This window comes from Marmota monax, unplaced genomic scaffold (assembly GCF_021218885.2).
Source record: "Marmota monax isolate L192 unplaced genomic scaffold, Marmota_monax_Labrador192_F-V1.1 WCK01_AAM20220418_F8-fsc00034, whole genome shotgun sequence".
Taxonomy (NCBI): Eukaryota; Metazoa; Chordata; class Mammalia; order Rodentia; family Sciuridae; genus Marmota; species Marmota monax.
This window is the reverse complement of record NW_026693934.1, coordinates 11,047,430-11,069,045: the sequence shown is the minus strand read 5'-3', so window position 1 is coordinate 11,069,045 and position 21,616 is coordinate 11,047,430. Positions and strand designations below refer to the sequence as shown.

At 41.2% G+C, this 21,616-nt stretch overlaps 1 protein-coding gene and 1 pseudogene across 1 annotated transcript; one reads left to right on the top strand and one right to left on the bottom strand.

Annotated features, from left to right (window-relative positions):
* Positions 1-1,760: 1,760 nt before the first annotated feature.
* On the bottom strand, positions 1,761-13,835 carry Polr2d (RNA polymerase II subunit D). The gene is made up of 4 exons (XM_046463701.2): positions 13,699-13,835; positions 8,466-8,646; positions 5,732-5,827; positions 1,761-3,563 (listed from the first exon to the last, which is right to left on the bottom strand). Exons 1-4 carry the CDS (start codon positions 13,769-13,771, stop codon positions 3,485-3,487), a joined length of 429 nt encoding a protein of 142 aa, XP_046319657.1. The 5' UTR covers positions 13,772-13,835; the 3' UTR covers positions 1,761-3,484.
* Positions 1,843-1,982, top strand: LOC124106226 (U2 spliceosomal RNA; annotated as a pseudogene).
* Positions 13,836-21,616: the final 7,781 nt, after the last annotated feature.

Here is a 21,616-nt window from a genome sequence, read left to right as displayed (position 1 = left end):
AAGCAAGAGATTCCTTAGGAGACCTGGGTGCAGCTGAGGCCTGCTGCTCCTGTTTATCCAGGTCAGCCCAGGCCTAGCAGAGGTCCACAGGTATATCAGGGTTGGTATGTCCATAAATGAAAAAGGAGATAGGCATTTGGCACTTTCACATTTAAGCTACAGTAAACTGGCCTGAGCAGGAAGACAAGGTCAGTTCTTAAAGGTTCCCTTAAGATAGACAAATTTTTCTCTCTTCTGTGTGTTTATTTAAGTATCTGATTTTCAGTTGAAGTCAAATCAAAATATTGTGGTTGTGAACCATTTATCTCTTGGAAAAAGCTTACCTGTTTCATAGGTGAGTAAGAGTCCATAACCTACTATGCCATCATCTCTGTTGTTGGAAATAGTGAGAATCAGCTCTGGATGCAGACCTTTTTCTTTTTCTGTTTCTCTTATCAATTCACTTAAGACAAAATTATGAAAAGTATTTTAAAGAATCATTTGGAAAGAATTTTTTTCCTAACTTTTCTCCTTCTCAGCACACTAATAATTTTTTATTGAATTTTAAAAACATTATTTACCTTTTCTTAAATTATTTTTTAGTTGTCAATAGAATTTATTTATATGCAGTGCTGAGAATCAAACCCAGCTAGGCAAGCGCTCTGCTACTGAGCCAAATCCCAGCCCAATGCTTTACCTTTTAAAACTCCCACTTTTTTAAAAAAATATTTTTTAAGTTGTTGATGGACCTTTATTTTATTGATTTATATGTGGTGCTGAGAATCGAACTCAGTGCTTCACTCATAGGAAAGCACTCTACCACTGAGACATAACCCTGTACCCTAAAGTTCCCAATTTTATAATATTTGTTATTCTAATATATGTGGGCCAGAGAATACTTTGAAATTTATTGACTGATGTTCTTGTAAATTCAAGACTGGCCTATCTCCTCAGCCATATAAACACCAGTCTGTGGCCACCTATGTCATTAAGTGCATTGTCCTTGTTAATGCAAGCTTCTAACATTTCTTATTCAGAGGTAACAGTAAGTAATGATATTTGAAAAACAATGTTTTTTTTTTGCTACCAGGGATAGAACCCAGGGCACTTAACAACAGAGCCACATCCCCAACCTTTTTTTGATATTATTTAGACACAGGGACAGGGTCTTGCCAAGTCGCTGAGGCTTCCATTCCATGGCTTTGAACTCATGATCCCCCTGCCTAAGCCTCTGGGATTACAGGAATCCATCACGAAGGCCAGCTGAAAAACAATACTTTTTAGAACAGCGGTGATAGGTGAAATAGAAGATAAAGACTTATCATGTAAAATTTTAAAACCTTAAAAATCATGAAATTTTTAAAAACTGATCAACAAAGTGGCAAGATTTAGAGCAAGGTTGAAATTGCTTATTTTATGGACAGCTTTTTGTGTGTGTGTTTTTTGTGCTGGGGATTGACTCTAGGGCCTTGTGAGGCAAGCCCTCTACCAACTGAGCTATATCCCCAACCCCTTATGGAGAGCTTTTAAAAATAAATTTAGGGGACAAAGTATATGGCCTAATGGTAAAACGGTTACCGGAGTTCTGTCCCCAGCACCACAGAACTAGAATGTCCTTCCCCCACTTCTCCACTTGATAGATTTCTAGTACTTTTAGACTTTGCTCACCCACTCTGTCCTCATGAAAAGCCTCAACTCGTGCAGAGTAATTGCTAGGCTTTCCACCTATGTCTCTACTACATCGTACATCTGTCATTGTTTGGGCAAACAGATATGGAACACTTGTTTTTTAGATTTAATGCTCATAACAAAAAGCTGAAAAAAATCTTACACCACTCACATTTCCCATGGACTTGGTAGGTTATCGCTTCTCGGCCTTTTGGCTAAGATCAAGTGTAGTATCTTGGTAGGGGTTTTTGTTAGTGATGTTGTTTTTGCAGAATTGGGGGGTTACGCTCAGAACCTCCCATAGGCTATGTACTCTAATACTGAGCTAACTACCCCTGACTTTTTTTAAAATATTGAGACAGGGTCTCATCAAGTTGCTGAGGCTGGCCTTAATTTTGCAATCATCCTGACTAAGCCTTCAGAGTCATTGAGATTACAGGCATGCACCACCTTGCCAGGCAAAACTATCTTGACTTTTAAAACCAACTTTCTTTCTCCAACTTGTTCTTAGGCCCATGAGTTCATACACAAAGTTTCAGAAAGAAAAAATTCAAACTTTGAAGGAAACACAAATATTTCCCTTCAGAAAAATCATAGCTAAAATGTTTAGCTATCCATGTTCACTACTGGCCTCAAGTTGAGAGATTTCACTGCAGTGGCTCAGGAAGGCTCGTAATCCTTCCATTCAAATCAACCCTGGCCTGTTAAGTAGCAAGGGAGAGGTATGGAATGGATGCTCCCTAAAAGAAAAAGACTTCAGAGAGTTCAGACCTTCAAGTCATACATATGAAAGTTTACTTTTGCTGTGCTGGGATGGAATCCAGGGACTTTCACATGTAGGTGAGCGCTCTACCACTGAGCTACATCCTATCCCCCAGTTTCTCTTGAGACAAGGTCTTGGTACATTGCCAAGTGACTGGAAATACAGGTGTGTGTCACAGTGCCCAAATGAAGAAAAAATCTTAAAATGAGTTCTGTGGGGCTGCTACAAATCCATGTTCTGCAACACCACCCAAAGAAAAATAGGCAAAATGCCTGTCTACCTCCATGCTAAAGGGCACAGTGATACTCAAGCAGGTGTAACTGCATCCCATGACATGCTTCCTTCCTGTTTCCTGGGTTATGTACAAGGATGCCAAGACTCTCACAGTTATTAGCACTCCCTCTTTTTAATTTTTTTTTTGCGGGGGGATGGGGGGGTTGTACCAGGGTTTGAGCTCAGGAGCCCTCAACCACTAAGCCACATCCCCAGCCCTATTTTGTATTTTATTTAGAGACATGGTCTCACTGAGTTCCTTAGCGCCTCACCATTGCTGACGCTGGCTTTGAACTCGCGATCCTTCTGGTGTGCACCACCACACCCAGCTTCTCTCACCCTTTCTTTAATAATTTGAAACATTGACATTTGTCTGGCTTAAATCTTTCTTTTGCACCTAGGTAAGACTATTCTTTCCCTATAAAAGTTTTCTATGTTCTACTTTAGTCAAAAACTACAAACACTTTGAAATTAAAATATGAAATGTTATGAATAAAAAATAAATGTGGGGTCCAAAATCCACAGTATGAGATAGTCAACAGCATGGCTTATATAATACCCCACCTCACCCTTCTCAGCAGCATGTTTAGGCAGTCACTGCAAGGCTGCTCTAAAATTATACGGTCATTATGGTCTAACAGTCACATTGGAAACAGCAACCTAAACCCACACCAAGATGGACTCTCTTCTTGAAGAATTCCAAATGTCTTTTGCAATAGCTTCTGCAAGGCCCCAGCCCCTGAGAGGGTGGTGGTGTGCTGGGGACATGAGTCCCCCAAGAAGCTGAGTGAAGTTTGGAGATTAATACTGGAAACTGCGCTTTGTCTGGATATCATCAAGAATCTGCTGTAGTTCCTCATCTTCAAATCGCCCCTCCAGGCTGCAAGAGAAGGAAAAGACATGAGTGTCTCAGCAATTGACAATTTCCCCACTCTTATTTTATTGTTTAAAATATTTTTAGTTGTAGATGGACACAATACCTTTATTTATTTATCTTCATGCGATACTTAAGAATAAACCCAGGGCATCACACATGCTAGACAAGCGCTCTACCACTGAGCCACAACCCCAGCCTTCCCACTGTTATTTGGGCATGTTCATCTCCCAAAATTGCTTACCCATATCTCCTGTACCTTTACCTTTCTATTGTATTTCTTTTTTGCTTTTTCTTGTACGAACATTACAAAATATTTCAAATCCATAAAAAGATATTTTTAAAAGCCTTAACAATTAGACATACTTGATTTACCTTTCATAACTATAATAGAAAAATTGAGGGCCCATCCCAATACTTCTCCCCTTCCTTCCCCAGAAAAAAATCACTGTCCTAAATTTATCATTTCCATACATATTTTTTACTATACATATACTATATGTATCCCTAAGTGATATACAGCTTAGGTTTTCAAAGTTTATGTTTTTAAACTTTATTTTATTACTTAAAATTATTATTTTTTCTGGTCCTCGGAATTGAGCTCCTACTCTGCCAGTGAGCTACACAGTCTTGTTTTTAAACTTTGTAATAAATGGCTCTGGGCCAGCATGGTGGTACATGCTGTAATCTAAGCAAGTTGGGGGGTTGAGGTAGGAGTATTGCAAATTCAGTAACTTAGTGAAACCCTAAGGAACTCAGCAAGAACCTGTCTGAAAGCATAAAAAAATGGGATATATTTTGTGTTTTGTTGCACTGCGCACTGCAACTAAGAAGCCAGGATATCAACTTAGGTGTGTGTACTGTTTCTAAAAACCACAAACTAAATATAATGAATTATCAATGTAGTTTAGTATTTGCTAATTTTACTACATTCTTGTTATGTATTTTTAGGGAAGTCATAGGATTATAAATGCAATTTGAATAATGTTTAAAACCACATTTTATGACAAAGGGCCTTAAACTTAAATGGCCAAAGCACTGGTATATATGCTCTAAACAGAACTTTAAGAGCTTTGTTTTTCTGATATTAAAAAGTTAATAAAGGGGGCTGGGGTTGTGGCTAAGTGGTAGAAAACTCACCCAGCACGAGCAAGGCCCTGGGCTCAATCCTCAGCACCACATAAGAAAAATAACTAAAAAGGTATTGTGTCCAACTATAACTTAAAAAATAAAGTTAATAATGGGGCTGGGGATATATCTCAGTTGGTACAGTGCTTGCCTCACATGCACAAGGCCCTGGGTTTAATACCCAGCACCACACACAAAGAAATGGCATTATACTATACATATTCTTTTGCAATTTCTTCTTCCAAATTCATTCTGGCATGTGTTGATGTTATTTCATGATGTTCTAGTTCATTTTTTTCATTGCTGTATAATAAACATTATACGACCATAAAATGATTCATTTACCCACACTCTTGTTGATTGATCTGTTGTTGTCCAATCTGTGCTATCATCAGCAATAAACACTGGAATACATATCTCCTAAACGTGTGTGGTATGTCTTTAGGACATGTACTCAGGAATGGCCTTTTGGGTCAGAATATACAATCATCTTTAACTTTACTAGATGCAATCAAATTGCTTTCCACAGTAATTTTACTAATTTGCAACACTAGTATTAATATATGAGTTTCAGCTATTCCGTATTCTTACTAGCACCTATAGAACCATCATTCTCTCATATACTGTTAAAAGGTACTCCTGTGCAATGGCACATGACTATAATCCCAGCAGCTCAAGAGGCTGAAGCAGGATAGGATGATTGTGAGTTCAAAGCCAGCCTCAGCAACTGTGAGGTGTTAAGCAACTCAGCGAACTCTGTTCCTAAATAAAAATACAAAATAGGACTAAGGATATGGTTGAGTGCCCCTGAGTTCAATCATACACCTTTTATTTTTTTTAATTAATTTTTAGTTATAGGTGGACACAATGTCTTTATTTTATATTTATGTGGTGCTAAGGATCGAACCCAGTGCCTCACGCTTGCTAGGCGAGCGCTCTACCTCTGAGCCACAATCCCAGTCCCAATCATATACCTTTTAGACACAGTAATTCTATTTGTGGGAATTTATCCAAAACACACATATTTTATCTCAACTGGTACTAACCTTGGAATCAGAGCCTTGGACTCCTCAGCAGTCTCTGGGCAAAGGTTGGCCAAACAAGCCAACTCAAACTTATGTAGCTTTTTCTGGAGCAGCAAGCTAATCACAGGAAAGGAAATAAAAAAAAAAAAAAAAAAAAGAATGATCAACAGAAAAAAGGAAGGTCATACATGGCTTTATGTGTGCAAAGCTCAACTACTGCCCTTTATCTCCAAACCCCATTTTTTTCTGTTTTTGAATATAAACGGTATTCTAGTAAGGCAAATATCGGTGGGCTCCATGGGACCCAAGGAGTCAACCATGTGATTAAAGGGTTAGAATTTTCAGGCCCTCCTACCCTCCTCACTGTCTAAGGGAGAGGGGCTGAAAGTTGAGCTGATCACCAATGCATAATGTTGTGACCAATCATGCCTACATAATGAAGCCTCCATAAAAACCAGAAAGAACAGGGTTCAGAGTTTCCATGTTGGTGAATAAAAACATAGCCATGTTCTGGCTATGTTCTGGCTCCATGGGAGGATATCACATCTCAACTCCAAGGAGACAGAAGATCCTATGCTCAGGACCTTTCAGAACCTTGTCCTATGTTTTTCTTCACCTGATTGTTGAAGCTGTCTGCCTGAGTTCAACAGGCTGTTTTTAACAAAGAAATCTAATTTAAGGAAGGGGTCACTAGAACCACCAAGGAAAAGGAAGTGGGTAAGAAGTTCAAGTCACAATCTGAGATTTGTAATTTATATCTCAAATAGGGGGCAGTCTTGAGGCACCAAGTTCTTAACCTGTGAGGTCTGACACTCTCCAAGAAGAATGTCAGAATAGAACTGAATAACAGCTGGTAATGAACTGCTTGGTATGAGGGGGAAAACTCCTCATATATCAGGTGTCAGATGTGTTGTGCCAAGTGACTATGTCAATAGGAAAAAAGGATTTGTTTTTTTCTTTCTCAGAAACATCCTCAAATGCATACTTCTTTGTGCATCTAATTGATTTCTGTGTGGGTATCCTTTTGTTCTTTGTTCTATTTATTTATTATTGGTACTGGAGATCCAACCCAACGGTACTTAACCACTGAAATATATCTCTAGCTGAGGTTTGACTGGAATTTGCAATCCTCCTGCCTTAGTCTCCCAAACTGCTGGGATTATAGGCGTATGTCACATGCCCAATAAAATATACTACCACTCCTTAGTGGTTTTTTGCAGTACTGGGAATTGAACCCAGAGCCTCACTCATGTTAGGCAAGCACTCTACCCCTAGGCCACACCCCAGCCCTCAAATTATGTCTTAAGTTTTTTCACCATTTTCTGTATACTGAACGTATGAACGTCTGCTAGTTTCATTTTTAACTACATTTTTAATTATAAGCCTCTTCCAAATGGAATTACCACAGTATATTTAATTACTGCTGAATCTTTAGGTTGTTATCTTTGGTCATTAAAGATAGTTCTAAGGGGTCTGGGGTTCTGGCTCCATGGTAAGGCACTTGCCTAGCACGTGTGTAGCACTAGGTGGTTCAATCCTCAGCAACACATTGAAAAAAAAAAACAAAAAAACCTAAATAAAGTTCAAAAACATAGTTCTAAGAGTGGACAGTGTCGTTCAGTGGTAGACCTCAATGTTATACCATGTGTTTAACATGCTAGAGGCCCTGGGTTCAACCCCCAGCATCCAAAACAAAGCAAAACAAAACTGGCCAAAGGGACCAGGCATGGTGGCACATGCCTGTAATCCCAATGACAGGAGGCCGAGGAAGGAGTATCCCAAGTTTATAGCCAGCATCAGCAACTTAGGAAGGCCCTAAGCAACTTAGCGAGACCCTGTCTCAAAACACAAAATAAAAAAGGCTAGGGAGGTGGTTCCATGGTTAAACGCCCCTGGGTCCAATCCCTGGAACAAAAACAAGTAAATAAATAAATAAATAAAAAGTGGCCAAAGGGAATTTTGGTCTTATAAACAACTTAAATTTTTTTTTTTTTTGTCTGGATGCAGTGGCTTGGGAACCTGAAGCAGGAGGATCACCAAGTTCGAGTGTAACCTCAGCAACTTAGTGAGACCTTATTTCAAAATGAAAAACAAAAAGGGGCTGGGTGCAGTGGCTCACACCTATAATCCCAGCAGATCAGGAGGCAAAGGCAGGAGGATTGTGAGTTCAAAGCCAGCCTCAGAAAAAGTGAGGCACTAAGCAACTCAGTGAGATCCTGTTTCTTAATAAAATACAAAATAGGGCTGGGGATGTGGCTCAGTGGCCAAGAGTCCCTGAGTTCAATCCCTAGAATCAAATAAAAAGAAAGAAAAAAGAAAAACTGCGGGGAGTGCTGTGGATCAAACCTAGGGCTCCAACATGCTAGTCAAGTGCTTTGTCTCTGACCTAGATTCCCAGCTTAATTTATAAATTTTTGTCAGACATTATTTTATTTACATTAAACTCACAAGTGTCTGGGAAAGGGAGGAAGAGGCCGTGAGGTGGTATACAGCTGTAATCTCAGCAAGCCAGGAGGCTTAGACAGGAGGATCAAGTTGGAGGCCAACCTCAGCAATTTAGCAAGTCTCTAAGCAACTTAGTAAGATCCCTGTTTTAAAAAAATAAAAATAAAAAGGGATGCAGATAGAGGAGGTAGAGCTCAGTGGTGAAGCATTCATGGGTTCAATCCCCAGTACCAATAAAAAGAGGTGGGGATGGCATTCTACCTGCAGATGTCCAGTAGTCTGAATTAACAAACTTTCTTTTAGCACTCACCTACGGACACTTGCAATGGTCTCTCTATTTTTGAAATGACTGAAACGGGAAGTGTAGTTTAAAGTTTTCATGAAGACTCCTGAGAGTTCCTGCTCATCCTCTGCACTCTCATTTTGTTGCTTTCGATGCTCCAGAAGCATATGAACTTCTGAATTTAGAAGAGTCTCTGCTGTTTCAAACTCTATTTGTGAAAAGCATAAAAGTCAGCTGAAAATATTCCTTCAAAGCCAGCTTATAAATGTTCATTTTGCATTTGAACATCTTCATTTTCATTCACACTTATGTACCACAGGAACAGTAGAATTCATGTGATATCAAAATTTAGCTCATTTGGGGCTAAACATTTTCTGACACCAAAGAATCTGACCTGGACATGCTATTAAACAGCAATACATCCTTACTCTAACTGGGCAAGTTACTGATTTAAAATCAGGGACCATTAAGAATTATTTCTTGCTGGGCATGGTGTCTCATGCCTGTATTCCCAGCAACTCAGGAGGCTGAGACAGGAGGATCACAAATTCAAGACCTGCCTCAGCAATTTAGTGAGAACCTGAGCAACTTAGCAAAACCCTGTCTCAAAATAAAACATTTAAAAAAATTATTTCTCTCTAGCCTGTAAAAAGTCATAGTATTTTTTTTTTGGTTTTATTTCTTTTTTTTTAAGAGAGAGAGAAAGAGAAAGAGAGAGAGAGAGAGAGAGAATTTTTAAATATGAATATTTATTTTTTAGTTTTTTCGGCAGACACATCGTTGTTTGTATGTGGTGCTGAGGATCGAACCCAGGCCGCACGCATGCCAGGCGAGCGCGCTACCGCTTGAGCCACATCCTAGCCCAAAAGTCATAGTCTTTATAGTTCTACAATGCTAACACTGTACTCTCAATTTTAAGAAATGTTACATGTTAAGAAATGACAAGGTGGGCTGGGCGCAGTGGCACACACCTGTAATCTCAGTGGCTTGAGAGGCAGAAGCAGAAGGATCAAGAGTTCAAAGCCAGCCTCAGCAAAAAGCTAGGCACTAGGCAACTCAGTGAGACCCTGTCTCTAAATGAAATACAAAATAGGGCTGGGGATTTGGCTCATTGGTCAAATACCCCTGAATTCAATCCCTGATACCTGCCCCCACCCCCCAACCCCAAAAAAACAGGGCTTAAAAAGAAACCTATGACTACTTTCTATAATACATAGCAACCATGTGGGTCACAGTGGCACATGTCTGTAATACCAGCAACTCAGGAGGCTAAGGCAGTAGGCTAGTTCAAGGCTATTCTTGGCAACTTAAGATAGACCATTAGCAACTTAGCAAGACCCTGTCTCAAAAATAATAAAAATTGTGGCTGGGCACGGTTGCCCTTGCCTGTAATCCCAGCAGCTAGGGAGGCTGAAACAGGAGGATCTAGAGTTCAAAGCCAGCCTCAGCAATGGTGAGGCACTAAGCAACTCAGGGAGATCCTGTGACTAAATAAAATACAAAATAGGGATGGGAATGTGGCTCAGTGGTTGAGTGTCACTGAATTCAATCCCCAGTTCCAAAATAAATAAATAAATAAAGATTGTGCCTTGCATGCACAAGGCCCTGGGTTCAATCACCAGCACCATCCATTCATCCATCCATTCTGTGGATGTACTCAGTGGTAAAGCACCTCTGGGTTCAATCCCCAGTACCACACACACACACACACACACACACACACACACAGCAAGCTATATTTTCAGAATAACACTATTAAAAAATGCCACTATCCCCTTGGGAAAATCATTTCTGTGACAATGTTCCTCATACTTATCTCAAAGTATTAGAGCTGGGTTTTGTCTGCCTTTCTTTCCCTTTCTAGTGATTTCTTCCAACGTAGGAACCATTTGCAAACATGAATTCATGTTTATGATCCTAAGAGGATGCAACAGCAAGAAAAATCTATGGAATTTAAAGGTGATATGGGTGTGCTTACTAATAGAGAAATCACTAATATCTCCATCAGAGTTAAGCCTTCCCATTTTTTGAGGAGGAAACAGTATTTTTATTAAAAAGGCACTTAGTGCTGCCAAATATAATAAGTAAAAAGATATTTCCCACCTGACGGCAGCAAAGTTTGGAAAAAAAAACAAAAAAAACCTTCAGTACATCATAATCTTTTCCAGTCCCTTAGCCTATTACAGGAGATATCCCCACACTACCTATTATGAAAATTTACTTCTCAGCTTCAACCATCTGGGGTATAAGTTCAGGTGAAGAAAATAATGCTTCAGGCAATTAGGGGAGAAGATATCAAATCAGGACTCTAAGACCTCAAAACTGAAGTGAGAGGGACAACTGACATAACACCTGCCACAACCTGCTCCCCCAAAACAAGACAAGGCAGCATATTTTATTTTTAGTTGAAGATGGACACAATATCTTTATTTAGTTTTATGTGGTGCTGAGATTCAAATCCAGAGCCTCATACATGCAAGGCAAGTGATCGACTACTAAGCTACAACCCCAGCCCCAGAAAATTTTATTTTTATTTTGAGACAGGGTCTCACTAGATTGCCGTAGCTTGGCCCCAAACTTCTGATTCTCCTGCCCAAGGATGGTCTTGAATGTGTGTGTGTGTGTGTCTCTTCAGGGATTGAACCCATTTTATATTTTATTTAGAGACAGGGTCTCACTGAGTCGCTTAGGGCCTCACTAAATTACTGAGGCTGGCTTTGAACTTGTGATCCTCCCGCCTAAGCCTTCTGAGCCACTGTAATTACAGGCATACGACACTGCACCCAGCCATAAATGGTCTTCTTATGCTGCATATTTTTCACTCTGGTACAAAATGGTTTAGAGGATTTCTTTAGATGGGGGAGGGAGAGACTAGGGCCATATAATTATTTTTTTTTTGGGGGGGGGGAAGGCTCATTTCCTAATTTCAACACAGTTATTGCTAATTGTGTACACATAAAGGAAGATTTTATTTGGAGGCAAATATATCTGAAAGCTACTACTGACAGTATTCACCTTTGTGATCTTATCTACTCTTACAATCCCACAATAAAATATCACACACTTATTTACATTCTACAGTAAAGGTTTCCTTATTTTCTTTAGTACTTACTGTTATTCCTATTTCTCTATGTAAGAATATACATAATACATAATAAACATTTTATATGCCTATATCAGCTGAGAAGATTAACAGTTAGTGAGAACTCTGAAACTGTTAACTGATGGAACTAAGATCTAATTATATCCAACTCAATAAATCATGTGTATCAGATGTTATTTAAGTTAATCAAAAACAAATATCTTCAGGGGCTGGGGATGTGGCTCAAGAGGTAGCACGCTAGCCTGGCATGCGTGTGGCCCGGGTTCAATCCTCAGCACCACATACAAACAAAGATGCTGTGTCCGCCGAAAACTAAAAAAAAAATAAGAAAGAAAAAAAAAAGTTAAAAAAAATCTTCAGAATGTAAAAAGAAACCAAAAAAGAAACCAAATTAAAAAACTAAGTTTATATATATATATATATATATATACACACACACACACACACATATATATATATAATATTTAAAAAAAACTTTACCATGGAATTAGGAAAACCATCTTCTTTTTAGTTATTATACCTTAAAAACTAAGCACCTATTTCCATCTCACCAAAAATGTCTATGATTTTGTCCCATGGAAGAACTGAACCTCCATTCTATAGGAACTGTTTTCCCTTTAAAATAAGTAGATAGATCTGGGTGTTATAGTACACACGTGTAATCCCAGCTACTCAGAAGGCTGAGGCAGGAGGACTTACATGTTTGAGGTCTTTGACCCTATCTCAAAATAAAAAATGATAAGGGAAGGGAATGTAACATAGTGGTAGAGCATCCCTGGATTCAATCCCAGGTACCACAAAAATAAATTTAAAAAAATAAAATTTCTCTATAGTATGTAGTCAAATTTTGTAGAATTTCTATAGCAATTTTTTTGCGGGGGGGGGTGGGGGGGGTTGCAATGCTTTGGATTGAACCTAGCAACCACACAGTAAGCAAGCACTCTACAACTTAGCTACAACCCCATCCCATTTGTGTGTGGGCAAGTGGTATGTTTCTTTCTTTCTTTTCTTTTCTTGTGCAGCGTCAAAGATAAAATTTAGTGTCTCACATGTTAGACAAGTGCTCTAGTACTTGAGTTACACTTCTAGCCCCTATGTGTATGTTTCTGTAAGCATAGGTTTCATAGTATGGAAGGATAAGCACTTAACTATTTACAGTAGCTTCCTCTGGGTCAAAAGCATATGGAGTTTCACTTTTTATTGTGCATATAATTTTTTTTTTAAAGGTACTGGGGATTGAGCCCAGGGCCATGCACATGCTAGGCAGGTGCACTATTAGGTGCACTATTATTATTTTAGTTTGTTTCAGCGGACATCTGAAGATAAGATTATGTCTGAGTCTCTTGGAGGGGTAGGAGCCTATGCCAGTTAACAAGCCCAGGAGGGTTTCACAAGGAACAGCCTTCTCCTTCCCCGTTTTGTCATGTTTTACTTCCCTGACTCTGCTCATCCCCTTCCTATACCTTCACTCTCCCTTTAAAAGGCCCAGAAGTCCTGTGCAATCTTCACAGGTCTCTCTACTGCAATATTACGGATTAAAACCTGTCCAGGGCTAACGATGAACGCACTTGGCCAGTATGCGAGAAATCCTGGGTTCAATTCCCAGCATCACAAAATAAATAAGTAAAAGAAAAAAATCCGCCCTGACCACTTTGGTGTGCGGCTGTGTCTACCAGCACTTTGGAGGGAGTTCACAGATAAAACTACCACTTAATGCTCGGCGGCGATTAGCGTCTGTAATTCCACAACTCGAAAGGCTGTGACAAAGGACCGCAAGTTCGAGGCCTCACTCAGCCACTCAGCCACTCAGCGAGGCCCCAAAATCAAAATAAAGCATAAAAAGGGGGCCGGGGATGTGGTTCAGTGCTGAGCGCTCCTGGGTCCAATACCTAGTATCAAAAAAAAAGGTAACAAGAGGCCGCCAAGGACTCCAAGGATCGGGGAGCGGCCCTCTCCAGAAGGCACAATGCAAAAGGCAGACCAGAATCATCCGTGCTCTGGGGGACCCTCAAGGGTCGGAGTCCGCGTTCATCGTTCAACGTCGCCCGGGAGACCAGCCCCCAAAATCCGCTGAGGCGTCTTGGGCGAGGCTGAGAACCCCAGGCCTGTGGCGACCACGTGAAGTGGCAGGAAGAATCAAGCAGCCCCGTACCTCACCTTTGGGAAAGATAAGCTGTGAGGCGTCCTCTTCCACGTCACCAGCCCGCGGATCACTGCCGCCGGCCGCCATAGCCGCACCGCTTACTACTACAAACACCGCCGGAAGCGGAAGCGTGGAGCAGCTGGCTGCCGCCCCGGAAGGGGTGGGACGGAGGCGAGGCCTGGAATGGGCGGGACCGGAAGGGCAGCGGAAGGAGGCGGCGCGAAGAGGGAAGTAAGGGTTGGTTACTGGAGGTTCTCGGTTAGTGGCGGGTCGTCCTGCGCCGGCTGGCGTTCGGAGAAAACTGCCCTTTTTCTTCTCCAGTACTCCCTTGCTGCCCATCTTGGGATGGATCCCTAGGCTTCCTAGGATCAGGGAAGGATTAGGTGAGGTGCAAGAGTGCGCTAAGGGACTGACCTAAAGAACTGCCTTTGGTGGAATGCTGGATAGGTTACTCCGAAAGCGTGCAATGGAATTGCTCTGTGACTGAAGCATTGTAAAGATTTGATTGATTTCTTATAATCTGATATTTCTGAACCCATGGACAGTAATATTGAAACGCCTTTATCACATCTTTTGGAACATTTGGATGGTAAGTGGAAAATTAAACAAATGAAAAACGATGCTGTCTTCAACTCCAGAGAAAATAGAAGATTGTACAATAAGGGGAAAAATCATAGCCTACTACTTAGCTCTTTAACAAAGAGTATTTGGATAGTCATAATGGAAACTCTGCTGATTTAATAAAAATTTAAGGTTTTATCAGACAAGAATGGATATTCCTTTAACTTGTAAATATAATCATTCTTACAGAATTAATTACTGTGTATCTTTATTTCCAGAAGTATGTATAGAATAAGATACTACAACTGGTTATATAGTATTGACAGGATTTGTTATTTCAAAGTGCTTTTCTGCACAGTTTATCAGAGCTGCGGTACAGAGTCCTGGGAAGTAATCCTTAGTTATGCTGCAGCTGATTGACAGAAGTGAAGCTGGAACTCCTTGGCAAACTTACTTTCCCTTTGTCACTCCCACAGACCTTTACAAAGCACCTACTAATTGTTGGACCTTGCACTGTGCTGGCCCAAGGGGTACCTGGGTATCCAACTCTTAATTTCTTTACACACTCACAGAGCAGGAGAGAAAAGTCAATAGGTGCAAAAAGAAGAAAGGAGAGTTACAAATACAGTGATATGTCACAGGTTGGATTGTCCCCAACATTTTTATTCAGGAATTTGTTATGAATGACTTTGTACAAGACCCTGGTGTTGAAAAGACCTGGCAAAGATCTGTCCCTCAAGGAACTCATTGAGATTAGTTGATTCGAGTTCTGGTAAATAATATGAAAGTCAAAGAAAGTGCCATGGAAAGATCAAGAGAAAGGCTGATGTGGTTTGGATATAGTTTAAGTGTGTTGTCCAAAGGCTCATGTGTTGGAAGCTTGGTCCCCAGTCCACTAGTGTAAGAGGCTGTGGGGCCTAGTAGGATGTCCTTAGGTCATGGAGAAGGTTATCCTTAGAAGGGATTAACTAGTTTCCTGAGACCCTATCTCTCTGTGGCTTTCTGTCTTGCCATGTGATGTTTCTCTCTTATACATGCTCTTGCCATGATGACATATGCTAATGCTGTGCCCTTGAACTCCAGAACTATGAGCTAAATAAACCTCTTTTTTTCTTATAAAATTCCTAGCCCTGTTAGGGAAAAGATAGATGAGGACGGTGGGAACACAAGATTAAGAGAATAATTTTATAAAATGGACCCACTGTGCCAACCCCCACATGCTTTCTTTTCCAACAAGCAATTTACCTGCATCCTTGCCTGGCCTAAGTGGACAGGATGTATCACATTCCTCAGCAAACAACTACCTGTTCATTGCAAGCCCAAAATAATGAGGTTTTTGGGGGGGAGGTGTTTTGTTTTTTGGGGGTACCGGGGCTTGAACTCAGGGGAACTCAATGACTGAGCCACATCCCCTGTCCTTTTTTTGTGTGTTTTATTTGGAGACAAGTTCTGAGTTGCCCACTGCCTCGCTGTTGCTAAGGCTGACCATAAACCTGTGATCCTCCTGCCTCAGACACCTGAGCCACCCCACCCCAGCCAAAAATGTTGATAAGAGGAATCCTTATTTACCCTGAAGATGGAGAATTTTGTGACTAGATCCTGAAACTCTGAGAGATAAGGAGTTCCTCCTAACCTTAAAATCTGTAAGAATGTATGATTAAGAATCCAATTAGGGGGCTGGGGTTATGGCTCAGTGGTAGAGTGCTCGCCTGGCATGTGCAAGGTCCTGGGTTCGATCCTCAGCACCACATATAAATAAAATAAAGTTATTGTGTTCAACTACAACTACTAAAAAAAAAAAAAAAGAATCCAATTATCCATAATGGTGGAATGTGATGATCATTATTATCCAAAGTACAGGTATGAAGACACGAATTGGTGTGAATATACTATGTATAACCAGAGATATGAAAAATTGTGTTCAATATATGTAATAAGAATTCTGCTGTCATATATAAATAAAAAAATAAAAATTTAAAAATTAAAAAAAAAAAAGAATCCATTTAGCCAGATGTGGTAAACATTCCTGTAATCCCAGCAGTGGGGGAGGCTGAGGCAGGAAGATCTGCAGTTAAAAGCCAGCCTCAGCAAAAGCTAGGTGCTAAGTAACTCAGTGAGACCCTGTGTCTTAATAAAATACAAAATAGGGCTGGGGATGTGGCTCAGTGGTTGAGTGCCCCTGAGTTCAGTCCCTGGTACCAAAAGAAAAAAAGAATCCAATTAGAACCCATCACCATGGGCCAAGGTGACCTAGAGTTGCCATGACTGTGGGGACTTGAAAGTCTGATGTCACCCTACTGTCAGTCAAAAGTCAGAGGTGGACCTCAGTGGGACTCTAAACTTCTCTGGGATCCCCAATAAAAGTGGAGTGCAGGAGAGGCAAATTGTCCCTCTCCTCTCTGAGAGGACGAACTCTCTCCTTTGAGAGTATTCCCTTTTCCTTTTCCCTATCTTTTCAATAAACTCACTCCTATTATTCTCAGCAACATGTCTGAAATCTTTCTGACTTGATTACAAGAATCGAGATTTCACCAGGCACAGTGGCACATGCTTGTAATTCCAGTGGCTTGGGAGGCTGAGACAGGAGTATCTTGAGTTCAAAGCCAACCTCAGCAAGAGCGAGGCACTAAGCAACCCAGTGAGACCCTGTCTCTAAATAAAATACAAAATAAGGCTGGGGATGTGGCTTAGTGGTCAAGTGCCCCTGGGTTCAATTCCAGGTACCAAAAAAAAAGGAAGGAAGAAAAGAATCAGGGCTTGAAGGGGAGGTCTTCAATGTGCCTCAGTTTCTCAGAAGGCCTAGCTCTGTAACATCCTCAGGTATGTCATTTTAGTAATGAAAAACAGACTAGGGGTTGGGGCTGTGGCTCAGCGGTAGAGTGCTCTCCTAGCACTTGGGAGGTGCTGGGTTTGATTCTCAGCACCACATAAAAATAAATAAATAAAATAAAGATATCGGGTCCAACTACATCTAAAAAGTATTTTAAAAATTAAAAATAAGGGCTGGGGATGTGGCTCAAGCGGTAGCGCGCTTGCCTGGCATGCATGCGGCCCGGGTTGGAACCTCAGCACCACATACAAACAAAGATGTTGTGCCCGCCAATAACTAAAAATAAATAAATAAATAAAAATTAAAAATAAAAAAACAGACTAATAAAGGGTTGCTTCTAGTTAGTGTAGGTGGGTGAAGGCCAGGATGATCTGGAGAGGAACTATGCTGGAGAAGCTCTGTAACATCAAGCAGAAAGCATCATGTACATAACAGTTGTAATCAATCATTAAGGTAAAATGTTCCAGTGTCTTTGAATGTCATTTTCTTTTTTTTTTGAGAATTTTAATATTTATTTTTAGTTTTCGGCAGACACAACATCTTTGTTTGTATGTGGTGCTGAGGATCGAACCCGGGCCACATACATGCCAGGCGAGCGCACTATCGCTTGAGCCACATCCCCAGCCCCTGAATGTCGTTTTCATTATTTCATTCTTAGTGAAATAATGAGGCCCGTGCCAAAATTGAGGCGGTGTGGAAACCTGCCTCTTCACCCCAATTCTTTCAGTCATGACAGAAAGGTTTCAGACATGTCCTACTCTCACTTTTCTTGTCAGTGGATTTCGTTGTCTGAATTCACAAAACAAGAACCCAGAAAGAAGACAATGGCAGACAGCTGTGGTCTGCTGCACACTACCGCAGTGGAGGCTGGAAATCCAGTTTTACCAGCATGTCCAGCTGAATTCTGGACTTTTTTTTTTTTTTTAAGCACATTAGAGTTATACACAGTAGTTGGGTTCATCCTGATAAAATTACACATGCATGGAATTTCATTTCATTTCATGTTCCACCCCTTTTCCCCGCCCTCTTCCCTCCCTGAGTTCTGGACTCATAAGGCCTATATGGTCTATGGCAATGTGACCTAAAAAGGCTTGTCTTGTCCACCCTGTCTACCTCAGAGAAGCCCTCCCTCCTCAAGGGCATACCCCATTTACTTCAGTACTCACCTCATTTTGTTTGTTTGTTTGCAGTACTAGGGATTGAACCCAGCGTCTTGCACATGATAAGCAAGGGCAGTACCACTGAGCTACGTCCCCTTTAAATTTTATTTTGAGTCAGGGTCTTCTTCAGTTGCCTAAACTGGAGTTGAACTTGTGATCCTCCCCACTTGACCTCCCAGTAGCTGAGATTACAGGCATGAGTCACTGCACCCTCCTAGCTGCACTCACCTCTTCCTTGAAGGCTGTCCTGACTTGATGGGCTTCACATGCCTGAAGAAGATTCTGGAAGGTTTGACACTTACCCATTGGTCCCATCTACACACAGCACTGGATGATATTCATATGACCACAGTCATCCACCCATTGCAATGTGTGCTGGGGCCTCGGCTTTTCCAGAAGGCTACTGTCAAGATTCACAGCAGTTAAAAGTGGAAAATTAGGGGCTGTGGATGTGGCTCAAGCGGTAACGCGATTGCCTGGCATGCACAGGGCGCTAGGTTCGATCCTCAGCACCACATAAAATAAAAGATGTTGTGTCCGCTGAAAGCTAAAAAATAAATATTAAAAAATAAAAAAAAAGTGGGAAATTAGAGTAGCAATACTTGTCTGTGTCTTATGTGGAAGGACCAAGATTTGAGTTTAGGCCAGGCCCAGTAGCGTATGCCTATAATACCAGCAGCTCAGGAGGCTGAGGTAGGAGAATCAGCCTCAGCAACTTAGGCCCTAAGCAACTCAAGTGAGACCCCATATCTAAATAAAATATATAAAATGGCTGGGGATGTGGTTTAGTGGTTGAGCACCCCAGGTTATTAAAAAAAAAAAAAAGATTTGAGTTTAGTTCTATCAGACTGCTATCAGATTCAAGTTGTCAGTGCCCTGAATTATTTCTTTGGGAGCCAAGGAGGATCAATGAATAGTCAACCATACTGTGGGTGCAAGGCGGAGGAGTGTCATTGGCAGTAAGGACTTGAATGATTGAACATTTGAGACCTCCCTCCTCCCTCCACACATAAATTCTGTGTTTGTTTGTTTTTGGTGGAGAATGCTAGGAATGAAATCCAGGGCTTCTCACGTGCTAGGCAAGAGCTCTACCACTGAGCTAGACTCCCAGAACCCTCAGTAGTTAAATTTGAAATCAAGGGTCACTGTAGAAGTGAAAAACTGATGTGACTCCATTTTTGAAAACAGCTTCTACCTCAAAGCCTGCCCAAAGAAGTGGGCGTGACCCTTGTCCTTGGAAAAACCTACAAAGCACTCCTAGGCACATACCCACCTTGCTGAGTTGTTTGTCTGAAATAACAGGAGAGACAGGTGTCCCTGACTCTGTAAGGCTAGGTGAGGACCCATAGCAACCCCCTAGCAACCATCAATCAGCATGAGACAGGGAAAATACCTGGGATGCCAGATGACCCCCCCAGTAGTTTATGGTGATTGATAACATGTTGAGAAACCATGTAGATTAGCAGGTACACCCCTCGTGGCTTAAACCAATCAGCTCTTGTACTAACCAATCACCCTTACCCAACTTGTTCCCGCCAGTGAATGTGCTAATAATCAATGTTAAGTGTTGTCTGATTTTCCCACGGTATGGAATGATTTGCTGTGTGATGTTGTGACACATAGAGTATCCCCAAAAACCTATAAAATCTCACTGAACAAAGGACCGGGACTCACTCCTTGGGACCGCTACATTGGGAACAGTTGTGAGTCCAGGCTTGAGCTTGCCATAAAGACTCTTGTGTGATTGCTTCAGATTTGGCTCCTGGAGGTCTATTGGGGTTCCACGAATCTGGCATTACAGAAGCAGTATGTATAGTGAAGGGAGTTGTATTATGTTCTTCAGGACAGTTTTATTTGTTCAGTATTGGTTCAGAGTCAAATCTTTTTTTTGGTGGGCTGGGGGGGTGTTACCAGGAATCGAACTTAGGGGCACTCCACCACTGAGTCACATCCCCAGCCCAATTTTGTATTTTATTTAGAGACAGGGTCTCAGTTGCTTAGTGCCTTGCAAATGCTGAGGCTGACTTTGAACTTGCAATCATCCTGCCTCAGCCTCCCAAGGCCTGGGATTACAGGCATGTGTCACGTGCCCAGCTAGAGTCAAATCTTTCAACCAATTCAGTAAATAGTATTTCAAAGCCAGTAAGGTCATAGGCCCTAAATTGATTTGGAAGCAGCTTTAAAGCACCTCGCCTTCCCTCACTCCTATAAGAATCTCAGCCACTGACCTCTTCTTCAAGGTTTATTTAACATTTCAAAAGACAATCTCTAGCCTGGACTGTCTCAAGAATGACAGTCCTGGGTAACTCTTGTGTACACAAGTATAAGTTTGCTTTAATTTGATTCAAAATTGGAGTCAGTGGTCTTTTCTTTGCATGGTGGTTTAACAGTTTAACCAGCTTCTTGTTGTCTGTTTCCAAAATTATCATCTAACCCTGGCAGTATAAGCACAAATAACCAAGACAGGAGCAGACCTCAACAGATTCAGCGATGCCATTTATTAAGTCGCGGAGTCAATCAGTCAGGCATTGGAGGGATTCATTTTCGGGGTAGAAGGGGCTTGTGTTTTATAGATTACAATTCATTATTGGAGACTTAAATAGAATGTGCCAGTTTGGGAAGTTAGGAAAAGGTTGTAAAATTACAAAACTCATTGTTACTGGGAAGGGATGAAAACCCAGAACAGCGTGCTTATTTATTTATTTATTTATTTTTAGAATTTTAATATTTATTTATTTATTTAGTTCTCTGCGGACACAACATCTTTGTTTGTATGTGGTGCTGAGGATCCAACTGGGGCCGCATGCATGCCAGGCGAGCGCGCTACTGCTTGAGCCACATCCCCAGCCCCCAGCGTGCTTATTGCTTATCTTCTTCCTCCAGGATCTACTGTTACCCAGAGCTTCCCTATTTGCTTTTCTCATTCTAGGACTCTTGGACAATGGGAAAGGGTGAAAGTCAAAGGCCCAGTGCTCAGTATTTGCCTTCTCCCTTCCTGTATTGGATAGGATTAATTTTGCCTTCTCTCCTGCTTCCCTCCTCCCTGGTCACACTGTCCTCCTTTCTTCCTGCAGGGGTGGGGGTGGCTATCTGTGGGGATGTTATCTTCCATATCCTTTAGGCAGCATGTTTGTTTTTTTTTAAGGGGGGGGGGAGAGAGGGGGGGGATTTTAAAATATTTATGTTTTTAGTTTTCGGTGGACACAACATCTTTGTATGTGGTGCTGAGGATGGAACCCTGGCCACATGCATGCCAGGCGAGCGCGCTACCGCTTGAGCATGTTTATCTGTGGCCATGTGTTTGAGTTTTGCCAAGAGTAAGGGCCTCAGAACTAGGTCTCAAAAAAAAGAAAGAAAATGAAAAAAACAATTCACCTCTTT

Coding starts and splice junctions, on each gene's coding strand:
- Polr2d (XM_046463701.2), bottom strand. CDS start 13,771: ATGGCGGCCGGCGGCAGTGATCCGCGGGCTGGTGACGTGGAAGAGGAC. Junction 8,647..13,698: donor ACAGCTTATCTTTCCCAAAG/GTGAGGTACGGG, acceptor TTTCACAAATAG/AGTTTGAAACAGCAGAGACT. Junction 3,564..5,731: donor TCCAAGGCTCTGATTCCAAG/GTTAGTACCAGT, acceptor CTTCTCTTGCAG/CCTGGAGGGGCGATTTGAAG.